The 13,500-nt window shown below is 41.0% G+C and overlaps 1 protein-coding gene across 5 annotated transcripts in view; it reads right to left on the bottom strand.

The window, feature by feature from the left end:
• Window positions 1–285: 285 nt before the first annotated feature.
• LOC109572285 (zinc finger protein 160-like) overlaps window positions 286–13,500 on the bottom strand; it is a 43,196-nt gene continuing 29,981 nt past the window's right edge. For 3 of the 5 annotated variants that reach the window (XM_070772254.1, XM_070772256.1, XM_070772257.1), the window contains one exon: window positions 286–13,077. In XM_070772254.1, coding sequence (XP_070628355.1) covers window positions 11,501–13,077 — 1,577 coding nt within the window. In that variant the 3' untranslated portion in view covers window positions 286–11,500. The remainder of the gene's footprint in view (window positions 13,078–13,500) is intronic. The other 2 variants (XR_011561800.1, XM_070772258.1) reach the window with 2 other exon arrangements.

Raw genomic sequence — 13,500 nt, 5'->3', positions numbered from 1 at the left:
TAGCAAAGGCTGAGAGATTTATTAGATGCTCAATAATAACTGGTTTACACAGGAAATCAATAAAGTTCATGACACCAAACTTGCTCTGACCACGGAGGCCGCAGGCGACCTCTCGAATAGCGGAAGGTGCCCCACCTTAGGCACCTTCTCGAGTGGGTCTTAGAAGCCCAGGCAAATAAGTGGTCGCAGAGGACCCCCGCACTCCAAATTATTTTGGCATGAAGGAAAAACAGAAGAGAAAAGAAGGAAAAGGAAACAAGAAAGAATGACACGGGGAGACCAAGCTTCAGTGAGCAAGGCCCGTAGCTTTATATTCAACAGGGGCTTTTATACCATAAGTTGTATATAAAGGATAATAGGGGGCGTGAAATCATGCAAAGTCAGCAGTCTTTGATCCTTATCAAAACCAGGGTTTCTTTCCTGCAAATTTATCTTATACAAATGGTTTAGGTGATTTACATCATCTTCTGGCCAGAAGGCCTATTAACATTTTATGACTCTTGACAAAGGTTTGTCAACCTTAAGACTTATTTTCTCTAAGAGTAATTATTTTAAGGTTTGGCACCATCCTCCGAAGGTGTTAGATAAAGTTGCATTCCTATAAGGCAGAGGTGCAGTGGGTTTACAACAAAGGAAAGAATTTATTACCTAACACCAAGGCCACTACTTATTTTTCTACCTACCAACTATATTAATTAATACACATTCAAGGATACAATACAGGGGATGTGGAAACTTGGCAGCAAGCATTGGCTCATCAATGAAATCTTTTACTAGTTTTATTCTGACAGTTTCTAACTCTCTGAGAGGCTCTAAGCTATTTGAATATCTTCAGCTTCCCGTGCCTCTCGAGGCTGGGAGACTGTAAACAATCGTATGCAGAGCTGTAGGAGTCCCCGTAAACTTGTCAGGCGAGTTAGAGAACTATCTAAGGGGTTTGGATTTAAACACTCCTAATGCCCAGGAACTTTATTAACTGGAGCTGTAAGTCAACTCTTTATCAGAGAGAGCGAGATGGTGGTGGGGGACAGCCCCCGTAAAGTCAGAGGTGAGAGCACAAAGCAATAAAGTAGGCAGGCTCTGGTTTTTGGGGGTAGATGCTGGAGAATATACAGGGGGACTCCTGAGGCTCGATCCCACCTTTGCGTATGCCAAGCCTCCTTCCTCATGACCTTTGCCATGGGTGGAGCTTCTCATGCCGGCTGCTGGCACCTGAGTGGTCCACATAGTGTGAGCATCTTTGGTCCCATTTTGAATAAAGTTGTGTGTTTGAATTGAGGTTTGTAAAGCAATGCCTCAGACAGCGGCAGTAGTGCAAATGGCTATTAATCCCCAAATTCCAAGAATTAACCATCCAGTGAATCGTTTAGATCATCAAAGTAATTTAGTAAGTAACCAGGAGGCAAGTCTTGCCATGGGATCCTCTTCCCAGGGTCATTGGAGATCTACTGGCAACCATAGATTACGTCGAGATTGAAGAATCAAAAGGGATTCGTTTTTCAAAGAAACATAGGAATTAAGACAAGTATACAATTTGCAATCTATACAAGTCACAGAATATAAAGTCTTATTAAACTGCAAGTTCCCTATAGCTATAACAAAAGGAAGGGGAACAGAAGTTTGTATGAAATATGAATGATTATAACGAAAGGAATAGTTACTATGACTACAGCTGGTCCCCATGAAATATCCAGTCCAAGTTCCAAGTTCTTCGGTGCTTGCGGCAACTTTCCAGATGTCCCATTGTTCAGGCCCAATCTGTTTATTGAGCAGGATTCGAGGGTGAAGGGGTGCCATTTCACCATCAAGCCAGCCAAGAAGTCCTTTGTCATGGTAACGTTCCATCATAGTATTAGTAACCTTCTATGCTACTTGAGTGGAGAAGGAAATGGCAACCCACTCCAGTGTTCTTGCCTGGAGAATCCCAGGGATGGCGGAGCCTGGTGGGCTGCCGTCTATGGGGTCGCACAGAGTCGGACACGACTGAAGCGACTTAGCAGCAGCAGCAGCAGCATGCTACTTGAGTAGCATAGTCACATACAGTGCTATTAATATCATCTGAACAGTTAGACAACCACATACCATGGGTTCCCCAATCAACAATGGTGCAATTGGCCACAAACTTTAATTTCCCTGATTTAGCTTGACATATGTATATTCATATATATGAACAGGAGTATATTTAAAGTTCTTATATGTAAACGCTTTGCATAATGATTTTTGTCCTTTTCTTAGAGTTTCAGTAGTGTTGACATGGTTCTTATAGAAAGAAAGGGCAATAAACAGTCCAAGCAATGTCCAAAAGTTCTTCTTTGGAGGCAGAACAAAAACCCATGTTTGTCGGCCAACGTTAATGCATAATTCTGTTGGACCCATGCAGACACGAAGGACTTCATACCCTAGAGAAATATTAATTATTCTCCCTTCTTCCTCGGGATGAAAGGGCCTCTCCAAGCTCCAACGAGGAGGCATATGTACTGAGTCATTGGTGGATACGATTGGTCCTTTATCTGTCAATTCTACAACGTGCAGTAAAAGGGGGTTGGGTATATAGGCCCAGTTGCTGCTGCTGCTGCTAAGTCAGGTCAGTCGTGTCCGACTCTGTGCGGCCCCATAGATGGCAGCCCACCAGGCTCCCCCGTCCCTGGAATTCTCCAGGCAAGAACACTGGAGTGGGTTGCCATTTTCTTCTCCAATGAATGAAAGTGAAAAGTGAAAATGAAGTCGCTCAGTCATGTCCGACTCTGTGTGACCCCATGGACTGCAGCCTACTAGGCTCCTCCATCCATGGGATTTTCCAAGCAAGAGTACTGGAGTGGGTCGCCAGTGCCTTCTCCAATAGGCCCAGTAAGTATGATTAATTAATTCAGCTTGAGCAGGGGAAGCAAAAGCAAGCAAAGCAACAAAAATATTTTCTGGATTCCAAGGCATTCCCTGTTGAGAAACCAGATTCTCAGCTTGATTAGTAAGGGTTTTTATTTGTCCCCAAGTAGGGAGATCATGAGGTTGATGACATCAAGGGCAGTGCTTCTTGAAGATTTTTAGAGCCGCCATGACCTGTACTGGAATATTTTCCTCCCGCGGTTTTCTTTTTTGGTCTTCATTTTGAACACTGGACACTCCCCTGGGGCGGATCTTCCAAAGAGGAAGCCAACTGAGTTCGTTGGATACATCTGGAGAAATACAAGCATACCCCTTTACCTGTAAGATTAATTTCCCAGATTTCCATTGCTTAGTTAGCCCATCTTGATACCAAATGGGCAGAGGAGAGAGGTATCCTTTAATTCCTTGAAATGTTTTTCTGCTCGTGTCAAGATCTCTTTGTGGTAAGTTTAAAAAATTTAAAACAAATAAAGCTGTATTAACAATAGTTATAGCATTAGAGAGTATATAGTGTTGAGATCTAGTAAAATCTGCTCTGGATAAGGAAGATAGAAATGTCCCTGGGTATTCCCCCTTTTTAATTTCTTTATTTGTAGTTTCAGTGTTTGATGTGCTTGTTCAACTACGCCCTGTCCTTGTGGACTGTAAGGAATGCTTGTAATATGTTTAATAGAAAAAGGTTGTAAAAATTGTTCGAATTGCCTAGAAGTATAGGCAGGGCCATTGTCTGTCTGTTTTTATAGAGTTGGGAGTTCCCATTATTGCAAAACAATCTAATGGGTGGGTTATAACGTGCCGTGTAGCCTCACCTCGAAGAGGGGTGGCCCGTATAAAAGAATTTGTGTCGATACAGACATGTAGGAAAGAAGATGGAGAAAGTTCAGGACAATGAGTTCCATCCATTTGCCATAATTCATTGGGTTGTAATTCTCAAGGATTAACATCCTGTGCAATGGGTCGAAGATGTAGAAGTCTACAAGTAGAGCAATTATTAATGATTTCTTTAGCATGGCAGTACGGAAGTTTCTAAATTTGGTTTAAGGAGCCAGCATTATTGTACAATAGAGCATGTTGCTCCTCGGGAGTAGCAAAAGAAACAAGTTTATCGGCTTGTTCATTACCATGAGTCATAGGGCCGGGAAGGCAGGAATGTGTTCGAATATGGGTAATATAAATGCGGGAAGTTCAGTCCCTAATAACAGACTGTAGTTCGAGAAAAAGTTGAATAATAGGTGGATTGGAATTTATAATAGAGGTTATCCTAATATAAAAACTGAACATAAGGAGTCAGAAACTATATTAATAGGGTAAGGATGTAGGTGAATAACTTATATGAGAGTATATAATTCGTTTTGTTGAGCAGAATGAAATTTAGTATAAAAGACTTTATATTCTTTGACAGACCAGAATGAGGCTTTGGTGTTTTTAGTCCCATCTATATAAAAAACATAAGCTTGAGGTATAGGTTGTAATGTGACAATGCAAGAGACAATAAATTCAGTATTTTCGAAGAAATTCCAGAGTTTGTTAGAAGGATAATGAAATGAAATATCTTTAAAATATTCCAGAAAGGCTATTTGGAAATTGGTAGACATTTGTAGTGCATTCTCCAATTGAGATTTATTAATTACAATTTTATGAGGATCGGAGCCAACTAGAGTCTTAGTTCTATTTCTCCCATTGATAATTATTAGAGCGATCAAATCAAGATAGGCCATAAGTGACCTTGTCCCTCTAAAATGGGTTTAGATCCATTCTACCGGGTGTTCTTGTTGGGCAAGAAGTCCGTGGGGGAATGGAGAGAAGGGAGTATAAACAACTCGAGAGGTAATTCAAGTCTAATACGAGTCAGAAACTGTTTCTGCAATTTATTTTGTATTAAACGAGGGCTATTTAAATAGGGATCTCCTTTCAAAGTATTCAATACATTAGTCAGTTGATCATTTGCAATGCCTAAAGTGGGCCTAATCCAGTTTATATCGCCTAAAAGTTTTTGAAAATCATTCAAGGTTGATAACTTGTCAACATGAATCTGTGTTAGTTGGGGAGTAATACGTTGTCTATTAACAACAGATCCTAAGTAATGGTAAGCAGTAGAGGTTTGAATGTTTTCAGGAGCAATGCTTAATCCAGTGTCTTTCAAGCATTGTTGAGCTATGCCAAACATTTGTTGAGTTTCTAATATAGATGGAGCTGAAAACAATATATCATCCATATAATGAATAACAAGAAAGTTAGGAAATTGTTTTCTCACAGGTTCAAGGGCTTTGGCTACAAATGACACATGGTGGGAGAATTCATCATTCCTTGAAGCAATACAGTCCACTGATGTCGTTTATTAGGCCCGATATGATTAGGATAAGGAAGAGAGAAAGCAAATCTCTCTGGGTCTAGAAGGTGTAAAGGTATAGTAAAAAAAGCAATCTTGTAAATCTGTAATAATAATATGCCAGTTTTGAGGGATAGTGGCAGGTGATGGAATTCCTGGTTGCAATGCACCCATGTTTCATAGATGTATTAATTTTTCTAAGGTCTGTTTAGAGATGCCATTTGCCAGGTTTCTTTATTACGAAAATGGGAGAATGCCAAGGGGAATAAGATTCCTCAATGTGCTTTGATAACAATTGTGTATTGATAAGCTCTTTAGTAGCCTCCAATTTCTCTTTTGTGAGGGGCCATTGCTCTGTCCAAATAGGCTCATCATTCTTCCAAGTAATTTTAATAATTGCATTGATTTTTTAAGTGAGCAGTGGCCCCTAGGGAAAATGTGGAATATATATTTGAGTTTGCCGTTGCATAAGTAAATCTCTTCATATTAAAATAAAATAATATCTATCACATAAGGTCGTAATGTTGCAGGCTGGCCTTTTGGTCCCTCATATGGATATATTTGGACACTTTAATAAACCTCCTGTACTTTGGTTTGAGAAACTCCTACAATTGGGCAAGAAATTCTCCGTATAGGCCAAGATTTGGGCCATAAATGTTTAGAAATAATAGTAAAGTCGGATACAGTATCAAGAACACCAGAAAATCTTTTGCCATTAATTTTGATATTTATATTTGGTCGTGCATATTCAGATACTATTGACGTCCATAAGGATTGTTTTTGATCTGTACTGCCAAATCCACCTGTCCAGATGCCAATAGAGGAGTTAATAGACGTGTAAGGAAAAAGAAGTAGTTGGGCAACTTTGTCCCCCTTTTTGAACTGCCATAGTATTGGAGATGACATCATAATTTGAATTTCTCCCTTATCTTCTGAATCAATTATACCAGTTCAGTTCAGTCGCTCAGTCATGTCCGACTCTTTGCAACCCCATGAATCATAGCGCGCCAGGCCTCCCTGTCCATCACCAACTCTTGCAGTTCACTCAGACTCACGTCCATCGAGTCAGTGATGCCATCCAGCCATCTCATCCTCTGTCATCCCCTTCTCCTCCTGCCCCCAATCCCTCCCAGCATCAGAGTCTTTTACAATGAGTCAGCTCTTCGCATGAGGTGGCCAAAGTACTGGAGTTTCAGCTTTTGCCTCAGTCCTTCCAGATAACACCCAGGGCTGATCTCCTTCAGAATGGACTGGGTGGATCTCCTTGCAGTCCAAGGGATTCTCAAGAGTCTTCTCCAACACCACAGTTCAAAAGCATCAATTCTTTGGCACTCAGCTTGCTTCATACTCCAACTTCCACATCCATACATGACCACTGGAAAAACCATACCCTTAAAGACACGGACCTTTGTTGGCAAAGTAATGTTTCTGCTTTTCAACATGCTATCTAGGTTGGTCATAACTTTTCTTCCAAAGAGTAAGCATCTTTCAGTTTCATGGCTTCAGTCATGACCTGCAGTGGTTTTGGATCCCAGAAAAATAAAGTCTGACACTAGTTCCACTGTTTGCCCATCTCTTTGCCATGAAGTGATGGGACCACATGCCATGATCTTTGTTTTCTCAATGTTGAGCTTTAAGCCAACTTTTTCACTCTCCACTTTCACTTTCATCAAGAGGCTCTTTAGTTTCTCTTCACTTTCTGCCATAAGGGTGGTGTCATCTGCATATCTGACGTTATTGATACTTCCCCTAGCAATCTTGATTCCAGCTTCTGCTTCTTCCAGCCCAGCATTTCTCATGATGTACTCTGCATAGAAGCTAAATAAGCAGGGTGATGATATACAGCCTTGACGTACTCCTTTTCCTATTTGGAACCAGTCTGTTGTTCCGTGTCCAGTAATCACTGCTGCTTCCTGATCTGCATACAGGTTTCTCAAGAGGCAGGTCAGGTGGTCTGGTATTTTCATTTCTTTTAGAATTTTCCACAGTTTATTGTGATCCACATAGCCAAAGGCTTTGGCATAGTGAATAAAGCAGAAATAGATGTTTTTCTGGAACTTTTGCTTTTTCCATGATCCAGCAGATGTTGGCAATTTCATCTCTGGTTCCTCTGCCTGTTCTAAAACCAGCTTGAACACCTGGAAGTTCACGGTTCATGCACTGCTGAAGCCTGGCTTGGAGAATTTTGAGCATTACTTTACTAGCATGTGAGATGAGTGCAATTGTGCGGTAGTTTGAGCATTCTTTGGCATTGCCTTTCTTTGGGATTGGAATGAAAACTGACCGTTTCCAGTCTTGTGGCCACTGCTGAGTTTTCCAAATTTGCTGGCACATTGAGTGCAGCAGTTTCACAGCATCATCTTTCAGGATTGAAATACCTCAACTGGAATTCCATCACCTCCACTAGCTTTGTTCGTAGTTATGCTTTCTAAGGCCCACTTGACTTCACATTCCAGGATGTCTGGCTGTAGGTCAGTGATCACACCATTGTGATTATCTGGATCGTGTAGATCTTTTTTGTACAGTTCTTCTGTGTATTCTTGCTACCTCTTCTTGATATCTTCTGCTTCTGTTAGGTCCATACCATTTCTGTCCTTTATCGAGCCCATCATTGCATGAAATGTTCCCTTGGTATCTCTAATTTTCTTGAAGAGATCTCTAGTCTTTCCCGTTCTGTTGTTTGCCTCTATTTCTTTGCATTGATCACTGAGGAAGGCTTTCTTATTTCTTCTTGCTATTCTTTGGAACTCTGCATTCAGATGCCTGTATCTTTCCTTTTCTCCTCTGCTTTTCACTTCTATTTTCACAGCTATTTGTAAGGCCTCCTCAGACAGCCATTTTTCTTTTTTGCATTTCTTTTCCATGGGGATGGTCTTGATCCCTGTCTCCTGCACAATGTCACGAACCTCCATCCATAATTCATCAGGCATTCTATCTATCAGATCTACTCCCTTAAATGTATTTCCCACTTCCACTGTATAATCATAAGGGATTTGATTTAGGTCATAGCTGAATGGTCTAGTGGTTTTCCCTACTTTCTTCAATTTAAGTCTGAATTTGTCAATAAGGAGTTCATGATCTGGGCCACAGTCAGCTCCCGGTCTTGTTTTGTTGACTGTAAAGAGCTTGTCCATCTTTGGCTGGAAAGAATATAATCAATCTGATTTCTGTGTTGATCATCTGGTGATGTCCATGTGTAGAGTCTTCTCTTGTGTTGTTGAAAGAGGGTGTTTGCTATGACCAGTGCATTGTCTTGGTAAAACTCTATTAGTCTTTTCCCTACTTCATTCTGTATTCGAAGGCCAAATTTGCCTGTTTCCCCAGGTGTTTCTTGACTTCCTACTTTTGCATTCCAGTCCCCTATAATGAAAAGAATATCTTTTTTGGGTGTTAGTTCTAAAAGATCTTGTAGCTCTTCATAGAAACATTCAACTTCAGCTTCTTCAGCATTACTGGTTTGGGCATAGACTTGGATTACTGTGATATTGAATGTTTTGCCTTGGAAACGAAGAGAGATCATTCTGTCGTTTTTGAGATTGCATCCAAGTATTGCAGTTTGGACTCTTGTTCACCATGATGGCCACTCCATTTCTTCTAAGGGATTCCTGCCCGCAGTAGTAGATATAACGGTCATCTGAGTTAAATTAACCCATTCCAATCCATTTTAGTTTGCTGATTCCTAGAATGTCGACGTTCTCCTGTTTGACCACTTCCAATTTGCCTTGATTCATGGACCTGACATTCCAGGTTCCTTAGCAATATTGCTCTTTACAGCATCAGACCTTGCTTCTATCACCAGTCACATCCACAGCTGGGTAGTGTTTTTGCTTTGGCTCTATCCCTTCATTCTTTCTGGAGTTATTTCTCCACTGATCTTCAGTAGCATATTGGCCACCTACTGACCTGGGGAGTTCCTCTTTCAGTGTCCTATCATTTGGCTTTTCATACTGTTCATGGGGTTCTCAAGGCAAGAATACTGAAGTGGTTTGCTATTCCCTTCTCCAGCGGACCACATTCTGTCAGACCTCTCCACCTGACCCGCCTGTGATGGGTGGCCTCACACAGCATGGCTTAGTTTCACTGAGTTAGACAAGGCTGTGGTCCTAGCATGATTAGTTTGACTAGTTTTCTGTGTTTATGGTTTCAGTGTGTCTGCCCTCTTGAAACAACTGCTGTCTTACTTGGGTTTCTCTTACCTTGGGCGTGGGGTATCTCTTCATGGCTGCTCCAGCAAAGCATAGCCGCTGCTCCTTACCTTGGACGAGGGGTATCTCCTTACCACCGCCCCTCCTGACCTTGACTGTGGAAAAGCTCCTTAGGCCCTTCTTCACCCACGCACCCACCACTCCTTGGACGTGGGGTTGGTCCTCCCAGCAGCCGCCCCTGACCTTGGATGCAGGATAGCTCCTCTTGGCTGTCGACCCTAACCTTGGACGTGGGGTAGCTCCTCCCGGCCATTCCTGCGCCGTCGCAGCCTGGCATTCTCAGACGCTGCCCCTGACCTCAGACATGAGGTAACTCCTCTTGGCTGCCGACCCTTGGGCATGGGGTCCTCCCGGCCTCTGCGCCTGACCTCAGGACGTGGGGTAGCTCCTCTCGGCCACACTCTGTGTGCCGTTGCAGCTGCTGGTGCTTTGTGCGCCGTCATATTCATACTCAATTATGAAACAATAAAAAAGGGGGAACTGTCAGGGGACATTCAACTTTAAAGGATCCAACATGATATTTTCTTCTTTTGTGTGCCATTTCTCAAGGACTCTATTCCTTATCAGTTCCTGGAGAACAGGAACGAGCAGAGCTGCACGCAGTGTTCAGGACTGAGGTCATGAGAAAAAGCATCTGCTTGGATTCCCTTCAGTGACTCCCTTCAGTGACCTTTTACTTAAAGGTAATCTATTCAATTATGCCCCTCTTACTCAGGATATGGAATGCTTTCTGGCTCCTTCAAGATTATTATTTGCTTGGCTTTGTTTTTGCTCAAGTTTTTTACTGCCTAAAGCTGCCTTGTATAAAGATACATAAACATGCGTTTCTGCAAATAAAGCACCCTTGTTTCACTCGAGACTTGGGTCCCCTGCTTCCTTCTTCTCGTCGACTCCAGTCACCAGGTCCCAGTCTACAAAGACCGTGACAGCTCTGTCTTCAATTTCCACAAATAGGAGTAACTCTTCTTTAATCATATATACAACAGTTATTTCTATCCAATGGAGAACATGACCCTTTTCCTATGCATTGTTCCTAGCACACCATCAGTCCCTGGTAACTGTCCCTCTCCTACAAAAAGCCCAGTCCTTTTAACATTTTGCTTACTCTGTTCAAGGTCAGTTGGTAGAACATTATGTTTTATAACAGACTGTACTATGTACGGAAGAGCTTCCTGATCCTACTGACCATGATGGGTCATGTCCTAGTTTTACATTATTTTCTGCCCTCCCTGTTGCTAATTCACACACACTATTGAATTTTGTAATTCAGGCTGTGTGTTTTTCCAGGAAACGTGGATGTGAATGAATTGTATCTAATGAAGTCGGCCCCTTCATCTCATTGATTCCTTCCCAGAGACCATCATGAAACGTATATAGCAAATGCATTAGATCAATGTATTACCAAAGCCAAGCTCATAGAGCTCAGCACACAACAGGCCAATAAACTGAGAGACTACTTGTTGGGCAAGGAATACTGACTTTATTCAGAAAGCCAGGAGCCCAAAAAATGGTGGACTACTGTCCCAAAGAATCATCTTTGCTGAGTTAGAATTCGGGTTTCTTTTACACAAAAGATCTGTGTAGCTTCTCTTCAAATCTGGACTTACTGCAGTTGCTGAGTACCTGAACTAAAGTCATCAGAGAATACATAGAGTGAAAAAGGTAAAGGATTTGCCACAACCACTGTGTCTGGGAAGTATGGCTCCACTATGTTCCTATCTTGTGACTTCTAGGTAAGAAGATCCTTGCCGCACATATTACATTGCTGTGTGTTTTCTCTGGGATAAATACTCTGATACTACTGGTGAGATGTGAGATGTGAGGATAGGGTTTTTTTTCTTTTTTTAACATTTGTGAAATTGGTGAGGAATCGTTCTAGAATGAATTCACGTTCTAAAGACCTGATTAATCAATACATATATATCTGGCTTCTATCCAGTATGAATTTTCTCATGAAGCCTAAGATGTTGCCACACTCACGATATTTGTATGGTTTCTCAGTAGTACGAATTCTCTGACCAACAGTAGGGTGTGAATTTTGAACTTTGAATTTTGAAGACTTCTACCATATACCACATTCATATCATGTATGGATTTTCTGATGTTTAGTGAGTGCTGTGACCTGAGTAAAGGATTTTCCACACTCGAAACATTTGAAAGGTTTCTCTATATGTATTCTCCGATGTCTTTTAAGGTGTGAATTTCGACTAAAGAACTTGCCACACTCATTACATCTGAAAGGTCTCTCTCCAGTATGAATTTTGCAGTGACGTTGAAGCTGTGGTTTTTTACGGAAGACTCTTCCACACTCATCACATTTGTAAGGTTTCTCACCAGTATGAACTGCCTGATGACTTAAAACGGTTGACTTTACACGAAAGGCCTTACCACACTCGTCACATTTGTAAGGTTTCTCTCCAGTATGAATTGTCTGATGCTTTAAAAGGATTGACTTTAAACGAAAGGCCTTTCCACACTCATCACATTTGTAAGGTTTCTCTCCAGTATGAATTGTCTGATGCTTTGAAAGGGTTGACTTTATGGGAAAGGCCTTGCCACACTCATCACATTTGTACGGTTTCTCACCAGTATGAACTGTCTGATGCCTTAGAAGGGTGGACTTTACAGGAAAGGCCTTGCCACACTCATCACATTTGTAAGGTTTCTCTCCAGTATGAACTCTCTGATGACTTAAAATGGCTGACTTTGCACAAAAGGCCTTGCCACACTCATCACATTTGTAAGGTTTCTCACCAGTATGAACTGTCTGATGACTTAAAAGGTATGACTTTATACGAAAGGCCTTGCCACACTCACCACATTTGTAAAGTTTCTCTCCAGTATGAACTGTCTGATGACTTAAAAGTGATGACTTTATACGAAAGGCCTTGCCACACTCATCACATTTGTAAGGTTTCTCACCAGTATGAACTGTCTGATGACTTAAAAGGTATGACTTTATACGAAAGGCCTTGCCACACTCATCACATTTGTAAGGTTTCTCTCCAGTATGAACTCTCTGATGAACAGCAAGGTTTGAATTTCCGCTGAAGACTTTGCCACATATATCACATTTAAATAATTTCTTTCCTGTATGAATTTTCTTATGTCTCCTGAGGTGTGAGCTGTGACTAAAAGCCTTGCCACAGTCATCACATTTGTAAGGATTTTCCTTGTGTGCTTTGAGTTCTTGTGTTGTTACTGAAGGATTCATAAAACCATTCCCATATATATTAGAAACACTGGTTTGGACACAAGGAGGAATTCTTTGAAGTGGTGAAAATGAGAAACTGTTGTTGACAGACCTCTCAACTTCATTATATTCAGAAATTATCCCACCAGTTTGAAATATCTGCAGTTTATCCTGAAAGTTAAGTCCAAACCTGTTTCCAAAGGGCTTGATTCGTGCATCCTTCCTATCATGCGAATCTCTTCCATCAGGCACATTTTCATTAAGGCTTACAGGTGTTCCTTTGTAATTTCTTTTGTCTTCTCTCCCCTGACACTCAAAGTCACACATATTTTCCTGACTTTCCCAAAGATGAAAATGTTTGATTTCACAGCTTTCAGGTCTTCCCAGCATCAATGTTTGGAATGTTTCTAGTTTATCACTGTTCGCTTCCAGTTGTAAATGCTTGATCACATGTGTAGGAGAGATATCTACAAGATAAAAAGAATCATAGGTATCCTGCTCACAATAATTCAAAAATAAATGTTTCATGTTGAATATATATTATACCAAAAGTAATATTTATGCCAAGTTATGAAACACCACAATGATGACCTTAAGTTTTTAGAAACACTAAAGGTATAGAATTCTTAACTTAAGAAAGCATGGTATAAATTCACTGTTAAGGTAGCACAGTTTTAAAAACCATATGCCAAACACTCACATTGGACAATCTTATGCCAACTCTCAAAAACAGAGTATTTTTCTACCAGGACCCTAGGAAGGTATCAATCAACAGTTGTCTCAAATTGAAAAGAAAAATATTACACTATCACTGTATTCTCCATACTTACTATACATAAATAAATTCTAAACAAAATATTATATATTGTAACAGTAAATAATCCAAAACC

This window comes from Bos indicus, chromosome 18 (genome assembly GCF_029378745.1).
Source record: "Bos indicus isolate NIAB-ARS_2022 breed Sahiwal x Tharparkar chromosome 18, NIAB-ARS_B.indTharparkar_mat_pri_1.0, whole genome shotgun sequence".
Classification (NCBI taxonomy): Eukaryota; Metazoa; Chordata; class Mammalia; order Artiodactyla; family Bovidae; genus Bos; species Bos indicus.
The sequence above is the reverse complement of the archived record's forward strand: the minus strand, read 5'-3'. Positions and strand labels throughout refer to the sequence as shown.